Here is a 12678-nt window from a genome sequence, read left to right on the forward strand (position 1 = left end):
TTTTGTTTTTACAGTTCGTTGCTCATCCTAACTGTCAGCAGCAATTGCTTACCCTGTGGTATGAAAACCTCTCAGGCTTACGTCAACAGTCTATCGCTGTGAAATTCCTGGCTGTCTTCGGAGTCTCCATAGGCCTCCCTTTTCTCGCCATAGCCTATTGGATTGCTCCGTGCAGCAAGGTACAGACTGCTTCAGGTGCATGTCGTCTGTGGTTAGTGCTTCTCTCTTCTTAGCATGACCCCAAGTCGATTTTGTCCACAGTCGTGGCTTATCTTTTCCCACACTTAAAAACAACAACATAGAGAGAGATCCCTGAGATCCCATCGCTGAGTGGCAAAACCAAGTACGAGGGAAGCTGTTCAGGTCCGGTTGGCTTTCTTCAGCAGCATTTTAACAGAGGGGTGTGAGATGGAATGGGAAATCTTTAAACACGTGAGGCTTCCTCTGACTGGATAAAGGCACTTGGTACCCCTCTTAGTTGGGTGATGTCCGAGTATGAATAACAGCGATGAGGGCAACAATACGAGTCAGCAAACAGTGGGTACTTTTTCCTTGCTAAGTCCTTTCCAGAAATAGCTCACTTCACTCCCTCAAGGGCCACGCAAGTACTAAGCCGGTGGTCAAGCCGAGAGTCACGGGTACTCCTACTGGACCTCTGCAGAACTCAGGACCTTCCTAGTGGCCCTGGCTTCCTTGGCGGGCTCTGGGTCGCATGGATGGCCAATGAGCCAGGGGGAGAACTCCACAGGATGCAGGACTGGGCTCTTTCCTCATAAAGAAGGGGGAGAGTCTGGGGTGTCCTGGCAACAGGAGTGACGCCCACGGGGGCTGAGAGGCCAAGCCACCTGATCCATTGTCACCAAAGCCCAGCCATTTGGACAAAAGGCACAGGAAGCACCAGCAGTCATTCCAGTTTCTAACAAGAGGTGGTGCCTGTTAAGACCGAACCACGCAGTAATTCTGAGGTATGTCTCATGGGTTTCAGATCATCATTAAAGAGTCCAAAGCTGCTTTATCTAGTGCTGTATTGAAAAAGAAATTAAGCCGAAGTAATCAATCATCAGTAGAAGAAATATACTACAGGTAAATTCGTCCCATCGGGACCCGGATCGGCTAATACAGTTAATAAAGTTGTCATCAATGAACCTACTATCTTGTCAACTCCAATAAGAGGGGACTCACGCCAGAGCGATGGCTCCTGAGGCCTCAGGGCAGCCGATGGGGCTGCAGCCAGGCTGGCAGGCGGTGCACTGATTGACTTAGACAAGTGTCACAGAGAACCGTCCAACTCCAACACCTCCTTAGAACAGGCCTGCAAGCAAAAGCCCCGAGGCTGCCTCTTTGGCGTGCTCAACCCTACACCCCTGAGGAGTTCATTTTTATGCTATCATGCTGTGGATTTTTAAAGCACACTGCCTCAGATGATACCTATACAGGTGAACGTAAGTTTCTGTCTGTCCCTCGTTATGAGCAGCAAAAAGAGCATAGCGAATTCAAAACAAAACAAAAACCGGCTTTAAATCTGCATTCAAGTTGATTTCATGCACCTGTTTTGAGGCTAGGGCTCTAGTCTGTCCTGCAAATTGCATCATTGCCCAGCCTTCGTGGATAGGGAAGTTAACCTCTACTTTTTCTGAACTCCAGATTAAATCGACGCTGCTCACCCATTAAAATAACAGGAAGCTAGTAGACACAATGCTGTCAACCCTCAGTTTGGCTGTAAAACTAAACATGACTGCTTCCAGGAACTAGCCAACATCAGTAAATTGTCCTGGTTTGTCTCTGATTGTCTGGTGATTCAAGAAAAAAAAAATTAGCAAGAGATTCTCTGTCAAATGCTGAATTCCACTTTTCTTTTGGTTTTTGATAAATATGGGTTCAAAAAATGCCACAGAGATGTAATTGTTTTAATGTTTTTATTAAGGAAATCCTGGGCTTCCTTGGATCTAGTAAATCCAGAGGCGATGACATTCATGTGACATAAGGACCACTCTTACACCAGGCTTAGCACATATTCTAATGGAAACCATTGAGAGAGACTTTGGTCCCTTGGCTGGAGCCCTCTTCCGTCTGTTGCGGTCCATGGTGGACACTGGTGCTCCTTGAGATTCCAACGAGCCTTAACACAAAGCACTGAGGATCACAATGAGTGGGTGATTAAATCACTTATCACAGCTCCGTACTTTCTGGGCTCCGCATCTGAGCCTGATGCAGGGGCAGCAGCTTTGATGGCTGCGTGACAAGTCTTCATCTGCGGCGTGAGATGACTTCTGGCCGCTCTGCTCATTACGAGGAAAGACTCCCTCATGAAAAGAGCTTGTCAACCTTGCTCAGAAGCAGCCAAAGGAACAGATAAAACAGCGGTGGTATTTTTAGTTTTTCCTTTCACCGTTTAGAAATAAATCTTTTCAAGTCTGGCAGCGATATCACTGGGGCTGACAGAAGGGTCAGATCTGCCTTGTGAAGAGACCAGCCCTCTGGAAAGGCTCCGGTGCCCAGAATACCCTGTCCTCCCGGGAGAAGCAGCACAGTAGGAGACCCGGGAATGTACTAGCGTCTCACTTGCCAACAGGCCACTGCCTAGATGGCTGTTTAGTAACTCCAGGAAAGTGCTGACCTCACTCAGTGATTTCATGGCTTGATGGCATTACATTCCCTGAAAACAATTAGACCTTCCTATTATGTTGTTACATGTAACCACAAAACGTCACTGCTAAACCTCATCGACATCTAGCAAATGCTGAGACTTCTATTCCCAACCTAATGGTGCACTTACTTCCAAGTAGTGGCTGTCCTAATTCCGGGGCCATTGGGAGCACCTGCCAACAGAGCCTTGTCAGTTCTTTCCTATTCAATTCCCAAGACGGGCAACTCTATTTTTATATTCGTTTACCTTTTGAAGGTTCCTAAGAAAGATGGCTAATTAAGGAGATTATAAGGTTAAAGGTGCCAACTGAATTGCAGATTTGTAACATTGTTTAAGAAGCTAACCGGATCTCGCCAATAGGTAGCTATGGTGAACAACACAGGACTGGAGCATGGACCTAGTCTATCAGGGTCAATGTTGCGTCTCATTTCTCTTTGTTATCACCACCTGGTTGAGGTCAGCCAGCCCCCCTGGAAAGCCGATAAGTTCCTGTCTGCATGGATGCTCTCAGTTAGGCCCTCGGTAAAGGTCCCTTTATCTCCTCGAGAAAAGATCCAGTGCCATTCGGCTGCTTTCCACTCAAAATCAGAATATAGATTGTTGGCCTGTTAAAAATCTAAGCGCGGACTAAATAAGTCTCCCTCAGGGGGTCAGTGTCTCCACAGCAGGGGCATTGGGACAGAAGCGGACATCATGAGAATGTCGTGGAACTACACAATCTCCATTGTAAAAGTGTGAGAAGAGAAGCTGACTTCCTCCTTTACCTGTTCTCCTTTGCAGTTCAATGATCCTTACAGATTAGTCCCGGGACTCGGGCTGGAAGAGCTGTAAACAACCTCAGAATCCTACGCACGGCCTTTGAAGTGTGCAATGTACCAGTCCTTCGTGCCACACATAACCCTTATTTTAAAAAACACCAACGTGTTCGTTGTCCACCCCGCTCTCCCATATAAGCACAAGGAGTGGGGAAGTGGTGACTGCAGCTCCACCCTGAGAACACTGAAAGGACTCAAAGTAGGACCCCCCCAAATTACCCTGTGGGCCGGGGACCAACAGCTGAGGAGGACGTCTCCGAGACCTCGCTGGCTTCACTTCTGCCCCTACCAGAGAGGGCGCTGCAGAACGCTGTTGAAGTGTTGCCACGATGCTCTTACCAGGAGAGAAGCGTCCACACTTTGGGGTTACAGATGCCTCGGCCTCCAAGTTCAAGAGAAGCCCAGCACCGGCAACGGGTTGGAGTAGGATTGAGAATACCGTAAGGCTGCTCACCTGATACTTAGCCCAATCAGAGCCCTGCAGCCGTCTCCTTCCACCGCCCGTCTACTTCCTTCCATAGCTTTTAGCCGGTGTGTCTCTCTCAACTAGCAAATCAACAACTCATAGATATTTGAGGGACCATAGCTTACTTTATCTCTGTCACCTCCTGAACCCACTGTCATGTTGTACAGAAGACCCCCAAATGGGTGCATGACTTTGTGGATGCTTGCAGATAGACTTTTTAATATGTAACCATTTTATTGACATATAATTTACAGACTATACAATTCAATATATTAAGTAGGTTAAACAGAGTTGTGCAATTAGCACCACAATCAATTTTAGACCCCTTTCTTCATTCTCCTCCTCATGATTACTAAAGCTCTCCACTTCTCCCCAACCCTCCTTGTCATCACCCTAAGGAGCTATAATCTGGTGACTGTCTCTGTAGATTTACCTACCCTGGATTTCATCTAAAGAAGATCATACCAACCCCCGCCCCCCAACAATGACCAAACAAAACCCAGGCAAGCTTCAATCCAAAAGAAATACGAAAACAATAATGACTACAAGTTATAAATGGGTACAAGAAAGACAAAAGGACAAGATGTTGAATTTTAACCAAACTCAATCTGCAGTCATCTACTTCCCATGCATCCAGGCTTTTCAAAAGTCCGTCGAGTTTCTTCTACGTTCCCCTTTAAGGAAATGTCCTTGGACTCTACTACTGTCCCCTGCTGAGCACTTCCTCTGCACCAGCACTGGTCCATGTGCTTGGCAAGCATTCATTATTTATATGTCAACTATATGCGATAGACACTACTTTTACCCCTATTTCACAGATGAAGAAACTGAGAACACATGAATTCAGACCTCGACAAAAATCTGTAGGGCCTTAACCACGACGCACCCTACCTGTCTAGTTACATCAGCAGTTCCAACCCTCAGAGCCAAACGTAGACATGACAGTTGTTCACTCATGCACTTTGGGGTGGACGTGATTCCAATCTGTTGAGTTGACAGTACTTTGTTAAAAGGGAGGATTTAAAACCGTGTGGCAAACTCTAACCCTTCCTCTCTCATCAGAATCCCTGCTTTCTCAAGCCCACTATCGCTCAGCATCTCTCCGGCCTCCAGGAGAAAGTCAGCACTCTATCATATGAGGGCACCCTAACTAGAGACACCCACTGAACCCCTCTCCAAAGGGGGGCATACTTTTGAGCCCTCCGTTAGATGTGTTGATGAAGAATTTGGAGAGACATACTAAGGAGTCCTTCTAACACCTAAGACCCACTCCAGTATTCAAGACGTGCACATCTCTTGGTTAATGTTTGCTCCAAAGTGGCCTCCATTCCGTTTTCCACCTTGTCACCTGAGCCCTTGCACCTAGAGGAAATCGCAGATGGCATTTGCTGATGGGGACTCTGATGGCACAAGGCTGGAGACAGAAGCTGGACATAGTCCCTGCTTGATGGACTACAGTCGTGGCCGCGAAGATGTGGAGATCCCCAGTCCATGTTAGAAGGGACTCACGCTTTTAAGGCTCTTATGCACAGAGGTGCGCCAACCTGAACATGTAACCACCCACCTGAGGGCCTGGGAATACAGTGCTCTCGGCGCTCATTTCGGGGCACAGAACTGGATTCTCCGGAATGGAATTACTCAATGGCTCTCACAGCCATACATTTCTCATGCCAAAAGAACAGAACCCTGAAAGATGACAGGGAGCCAGGGACTTGGTTACTATTGCTTTAGAAGATCCTCAGAGCCTCAGGTCACATTAGTGAGAGTTGCTTTAGCAGAGCCCTCCGGGCGGGAGGAGCCAAGGCCTCAGTCTCCCCAAGCTTTCCTATCTCTTTGTGTGCCCAAACCACTGACCCCAACCAGCTACCTAAGCTCACTTTAATGATCCCCTCCCTAAGAAATGCTGCTCTAGCTCGACGGACGTTTCTGCTTTATTTTGCCTTACCTGGTAGTCTTGTGTAAGAGGAAGTTTACCCCAAGTGCAATTTACTTCAAAAAATTATCTACCGGAGCCAAACAGGAATGTCACACAAACAAAGAAAACTGGCAGCCGTTGAAATGGTTTCAACTCATTTGACCTTTATCAAGGTGTTACCAGTTAAAAAGATGCTTTTTTAAAGCCCGGAATAGGAACTGTGCATCCATTAGGAACCTCATTTTTCCTCCCTGGGACCCAGATCAAATGAACACTGAGCCGAGGGTAACCTCCCGACAGCACTTTATCAGGGCGTTTGGACTGCAGGTTTTCAGTATATACTATAATTTGTACAGATGAATCTTCTGTCACGAGACTGAAAACTTGAAGGAAATAGCAAAGACAAATCCTAAAACCAGGGTTTCTGGGGACTCCCTGGGCCAGCTTGACTGCAGTCACAGATTCCCATAATTAGGTTCCTCACCCGGGGGATAATATGGGGGGTGGGGGATCCCCCTATCCTCACCCCGGTTGGTCACCAGAAGATGCGATGTAGTCACCATGGAGAAAAGATCCCGGAAGACTAACAGCAGTCCCATCAGCCGTCTCTCCCCGTGCCGTGCACCTTTTCTGCCGCACGCCTGCGAGCCACAGCAATGGCTGCCCTTGCTCTCTGCCATCTCCCTTCTCCCCACTGCGCGCAGGCCTCCCTGCGGTCCTTCGCCACCTTCCCTCAACTCTCACCACCCCGGTCAGGGCACGAGGACAAGAAACAATGAGATGCTCGTTTAAAGTTGTTGCCCCAAAGACGTCAAAATAGTTCATGGATCTGGTTGAGAAACGGGATTCCAGAATACGAATGGAGAAATGTTGAAGAATGGATCAAACTAGCGATTTGGGATCATGGGCAAAGTCAAAACAAGGCACAATTTAATTCTGCATTTTGCTACATTTATATGGATCTGTCTTTCTATTAACGCATGTACATAGTACCAAAAGTACCCTACGTCTATATTTTTGTAAACAAAATGCCACGGAAATTACACAGAAATGCCACTTGTAAAATGTATGTGGAACCCATGATTTTCAAATGAGCATCTTTTTCCACTGTAACAGCTATTCCAGTGCCTTGTGACACTTTGACAATATAGGTAAATTCAAGTAATTTTTATTTTTTCTTCCCAGAACAATCAAAGCTTCCCAATGACTGAACCTGAGATGGCAGCTTTAAAGAGAGAGAAATTAACTTAAAACAATTGTTTAATGGGTTCTATAACACATGGATCATAAGTCATCACTTTGTACTAATAACGGAGATATGTAAGGGAGATAATCCCCATACAAAAGCATATTGAAAGAACACTCAGGATCTCCGAGTTAGAATATTACATTGCACATAGCCATAGTTAGAGAACTGTCGCCTCGAGAAAACGGTACTGATGTTCTACTGAACCAAGACTCCATCTTCTGGGTGACATCTCACTCTGGGCTCCTGAAGGAGGCCGACTGACCATCAATTAATTGATCACTGGTTCCTACTGAAAAAGCAACTGCACTTTAGAAAAGGGGCCCTCTTTTCGCCAGCTTCTCAGTCTAGCTGGGTGAGTAGTGAGGACTGGTGCTTAGGCGCAGGGTGATATCAGGCCCTGGCGTCCGATGAGGGGGGCATCTGCAGGCTGTCAGCAAGGGCTCATTGTGCAGTCCCAAATTTAGTCTTCAAAGACCCAAGTGCCCTCTGGCTAACACGCTACAAAATGGAGATGATGTGGTCAACAATTGTACCGGTCAGGCTCATATGGGAAATTGGCACAAGCTATGTGCTGGCCACAAGGAAAACTTCTAACTTTCAAGGAGTGTCACAGAGGCTTTGTTTTTTAAATACGCTGCAGTAAAATTAGTTTATTTTTTTAAGCAGGAAAAAGTCCTGTATGTCTGGAGACTAATAATGGAATAGTAAGTATCCTCTGAGTTAAAAGTGAAATCAAAATGGAAATTTCAAAATAACCATAACTGAATACCAATGAAACGACTTCATGCCAAAATTGATGGAACCGTCAAAACGGTGTTGTTAGTTGCCACAAAGGGCGTTTCAACTCATAGTAACCTTATGTGACCTGTCCGACCCTGGATCGTGCTCCCACTGGGTTGTGTTTGAGCCCATCCTTGCAGCGACTGTGTCAACCTGTTTCACTGAGGGTCTCCTCTTTTGTGTTGCCCCTCTACTTCATCAAACACGATATCCTTCTCCAGGGACGGATCCCTCCCCAAAACATGGCCTAGGTATGTGACACAGAGTCTCTCCTGTCGCCATCCTTGATTCTAACTGTACTTCTTACAAGGCATTTTGTTCCTTCTTCTGGCAGTGCCTGGTATGTTAAATAACTTTTGCCGATACCATAATTCAAAGGCATCAATTCCCCCTTGGTCTTCCTGATTCACTGTCCAGCTTTCTCATGCAGATGAGGAGGCTTTGATCAGGTGCACCTTAGTCCTCAGAATACCATCTTTGCTTTGTCACGTTAAAGAGATACTTTGGAGCAGATTTGCCCAATGTAATGTGTCATTTGATTTCTTGACGGTTGAGTCCATGGGTGTTGACTGTGGATCCAATTAAAATGAAATCTTAAACAGCTTCATCTTCCCTCATTTATCATGATGTTGCTGATTGGTCTGGTTGTAAGGATTTTGCTTTTCTTCGTAGTCAAAGGCAATCCATACTGAAGACCGTAGTCTTTGATCTTCTCCAATAAGTGTTTCATGTCCTCTGCTGTTAGCAAGCAGCAAAGTGTACTCGGTGGGAGATGCGGAGATTTAAGTAAATGTATACAAGAAAAGTTGAAAACAAATCAGCTAAGCCTAAAAAATTCACAAACATGTAAAAAGCAGCAGAGCTTATCCAAAGACTAATTTTCATTGTGAGTTCCATTGAGATATTTCTTTTCCTATAGTTGAAGGGCATACAGCTTGCAGACACATGATTGGGAGTGACCTCTAGTGCAGGCAGGTGTAACACGTCAGTCTGTTGGACCCTTTTCTCTCGGTCATTCCCACCAAGTCTTTTAAATGAGAAACACTGAAGTCGGGACAAAGTAGATCGGGTCACACAGCCCACAGCAGAAGTACGAGAGAAAATGTTTGGGTTCAGGTTGAAACTTCTGCCCAAGGTGGTGAATTATCTGGTTAAACTTTTGGCAAAGCAATTATCTTAAAGACCTCCACGCATTTAGAGCTGCAAGCTTACCGTCTCTTGTCCATATTTTTTTTCCAGCTAGGACGAACCCTGAGGAGTCCTTTCATGAAGTTTGTAGCCCACGCAGTTTCTTTTACAATCTTCTTGGGATTGTTAGTTGTGAATGCATCAGACCGTTTTGAAGGTGTTAAAACGCTGCCAAATGAAACTTTCACAGACTACCCGAAACAAATCTTCAGGGTGAAAACCACACAGTTTTCCTGGACAGAGATGCTCATCATGAAATGGGTCTTAGGTAAGCCAATGTTTCATTCTCTCCTCCCCCGTGATATTGAAACACGATTAAGCCTTGACTTCTGAACCACTTCTTCTCCTCCTTGGTGCACTCTCAGTTGACAGAACGGTGAGTGGATGACCAGCAGGGCAGTAGTCCACGTTAACTTCTGCAGGTGTCGATGTGTAAGATGGACACAGTGCAATATCACTCCCAATTTTGAAAAGAAACATTTGGGGAGAAATTTGTTAAATGTGTTAAAGATTTTCTTTATATGTGCATCAAACTGATTTTAAAGCGATTTTATATATTTAAATATAGTCTGCAGGAAGCCATGGGGAAATCAGAAATTCTCCCTCTAAAAAAGAGTGAAAAATTGTATGGCTTAGAAGATATTTTTGTTCTCATTAAACACTGATATGTAGTAGATTGTGATCCCATAAGTTTAACAAGTTTTAGAGATAATAGCTTCTCCTTAACTTTGTTGATAAAAATAATGGGCTGCCAAGGCTATGCCTCTGGAATATCCCAAGAAGATCATTCCCAAATTTCTCAGGAAGTAAAAAAGGCTAGCATTCTTTTATCTAATACATAATGTTCATTAGTCATAGGAATAAGCAAAATGAAAGTGGAAGTGCATAAAATTGCATATGATAAAATGTGTTGTCGGGTGTTTTCTGACACCAGGTTTTTTTTTCACAATTTGGGGGGAAATTGTTTTAAAAATACACTTTGTAGGAATAGCTTTTTAATTGCAAAAGCGATAATCAGTGATATTCTGGGTAAGCAAAATCTGTCAATAAATTACCAATTTATATTTAAAAGATTCTAATTTTGATGGCACTATTTTGAGAACCAAACTGAAGCTAGAAAGTATGAAAAAAATCATTATCAAGTATCAATATTTGATTAACTCGTTAAATTGGCCTAATGGTATTCATACAAATATTGTTTTAATAAAAATTCAATATTGGTATCATTTTCATTATTTTAGGTTTCCAAACTTTGTGTGAAAACAGATTCAAGGTCGAACTATCTTTGCCATAAATCAAAAATCACAAAATAATAGTATTTGAAAAGCTAACCCCACACTTGGCCTAGGATAATGAGATCTCTCCTACGGAGAGTTACAAGAGTTGACCCCTCCAAGGGCATCCCATTCCAGCGCCTGCTGAGAAAAACTGGAATTCTGATCTCTCAGATGAGTCTTAAGTAGACCGAAAGAGATGAGAGAATAACTTAGCCCAAAGAGCCAAGACAAGGAAGCACACCGTCCTTTCCAAGGGTGTTTAATCACCAACAAGTCGCTAACCACAGGCTCATTTAGTGGAGTCGCTCAAAAGAGATGTTGGGGTCACTCACAGACGAGTTCAGTGGCCTTTTGGAATCTACCCCAACTTTTCCCTAGTCCGAGCCATGATTTTTAACTAGTCACTGTAACCACCCCCACTCATAGCGGTCCTATATAGAGTGTCCAAGACTATGAATCTCTACAAAAGCCTCATCTCTCCCCCATGGAACAGCTGGTGGATTTGAATCACCAAGCTTGCATTTAGCAAACCAATGTTTACCCAACTGTGCCACCTGGCCCCCTATTTGAATTCCACACACTTAACAAAAAATAAAATTAAACCTTTGCATTGAATTGACAAATGAGATTTTAAAAAGTATATATGGCTCCCACCATCTATCCACCCCATCTTCCCGTCGTGATGCAAGACAGAAAATGCTGGTGAGTGCAACCAGGCTTCCCCTTGACCAGGTACAGCTGCCACATGCCAAGGGCTCCTCCTAGAGTCCGAGAGCATGACTCCCTCTTCCATCTTTATCTTCCTATCCCTGGATCTCAGAGCGTTGTCCATCAGTGGGATCTATCTCCAGTGACAGTGGCCCCAACCTTTCCCGCTTCTGTCTATCAGAGCAGAGCTGAGTTTTCAAGACTTACACCAGAACAGTTGGAAAGAGGAGGACATCTCTTATCGAAATAGTTCTCCTTCAGATTCAGATAGGAAGAAACAAACAAAATCTTCATTACTCTGTCTTACTTATTGCTGCTAGGTGCCATTGAACTAATTTTAGACTCATTGTAACCCCGTGTGACAGAGTAGAACAGAGGCCATTTTTCGTAAGCATTTTATTATGAATAAATTCAACATCACGCAATACAAGAGAAGAGCGTAATAACTCCCATGAACCGATAGCTTCAACCATCAGCAGCTCTTTCCCAATTTGTACCTTCCCCACTTCCCTTTTTCTCAATCCTGTATGATTTTGAAGTAATCTCTGACATCATAAAATTTCATCTACAAGTATTTTAGCATGTATCAAATATTTAGTGAAGTCTCTATTTGCTGTTATACATCTTTTTTTTCCTGTGTGTTCCACCTTGGTTGATAATGTGATTTTAATCCCCAACTGGTCAATTTTTCATTTCAGATATTATATTTTTTAATCCTTGAGATTCCACTTTATTCTTTGATAGCTTCTATTTCTTTCCTCATTGTACTGTGTCCTCCTTTAAGTCCTAAAACATTTTTTACAACAATTTTAAGTCTTTGACTGCCAATTCCACCATCTCTGTCATTTCTGGGTTATGAATCCTATTTCTCCACATCTTGGTGGTGTTAGTCATTTGCATTGAATGATGAATGTTTTAAATAGAGCAGTGAGCATCTGAACTTTGTTGCCTTCCTTGAAACTTCATCCTTAGAGGCTGGTAAGCTACTTGCAGATCAGTTTGATCTGGTTCCTGTTTTCTTAGTGTGAGTATGGAACTTAACAAACCCATTTACCTTTGGTCATCGATAAGGACTCTACACTGGCTGATCACAGCTCAAACATCTTTGACCTCTGAGTAAGGTCAGAGAATTGTGCCGCTTACTGCTCAATAGTCAGCCTTTGTGGCATTTTACTCTGTTCTTTGTATGCAAGACAGCATTCACCAAAAAATGCAAAAGGACCTCTATGCAAATCTCTGGGGCCCCCTTGTTCCCCGCTTTCATTGCACTTTGCTTCTAGAACTCTGCCACAAGAGAACATCACCTCAGCCTCCCTGAGTAACAATCTGTCTCTTCGACTCAGAGGCACGACCATGCTCTTGAGATCCCTCTCCATTTCCTGCAGACTGGACTGTGCCTGCAGTGTAAAACCCAAGGAGGGCATAGGCCTTACTCCACTTGTTTCCCTGCACACCGAGATCACAATCCTGAGCTGTCAGTTCCCAGGGTCTGAAAAGAGTTGTTTCATCATCTGAAAATAATTGTCACTTGTCATGGCTGGGAACAGAAATCAGGAATCATTCCATGATACTCAACTTCCCAACACAAGTGCTGAAGACAAAGCCGATGCATAAGCAAATGTGGTGAAAAAAG

At 44.2% G+C, this 12678-nt stretch overlaps 1 protein-coding gene across 1 annotated transcript in view; it reads left to right on the forward strand.

Annotated features, from left to right (window-relative positions):
- Nucleotides 1-12678, forward strand: part of TRPC7 (transient receptor potential cation channel subfamily C member 7) — a 183205-nt gene that overhangs the window by 96488 nt on the left and 74039 nt on the right. Inside the window, exons 4-5 of the mRNA XM_030888874.2 lie at nt 15-179; nt 9112-9328. Coding sequence (XP_030744734.2) covers nt 15-179; nt 9112-9328 — 382 coding nt within the window. The remainder of the gene's footprint in view (nt 1-14; nt 180-9111; nt 9329-12678) is intronic.

The sequence above is a fragment of the Echinops telfairi genome, unplaced genomic scaffold (genome assembly GCF_000313985.2).
Source record: "Echinops telfairi isolate 266 unplaced genomic scaffold, ASM31398v2 ScPeMD7_7469;HRSCAF=8507_1, whole genome shotgun sequence".
NCBI lineage: Eukaryota > Metazoa > Chordata > Mammalia > Afrosoricida > Tenrecidae > Echinops > Echinops telfairi.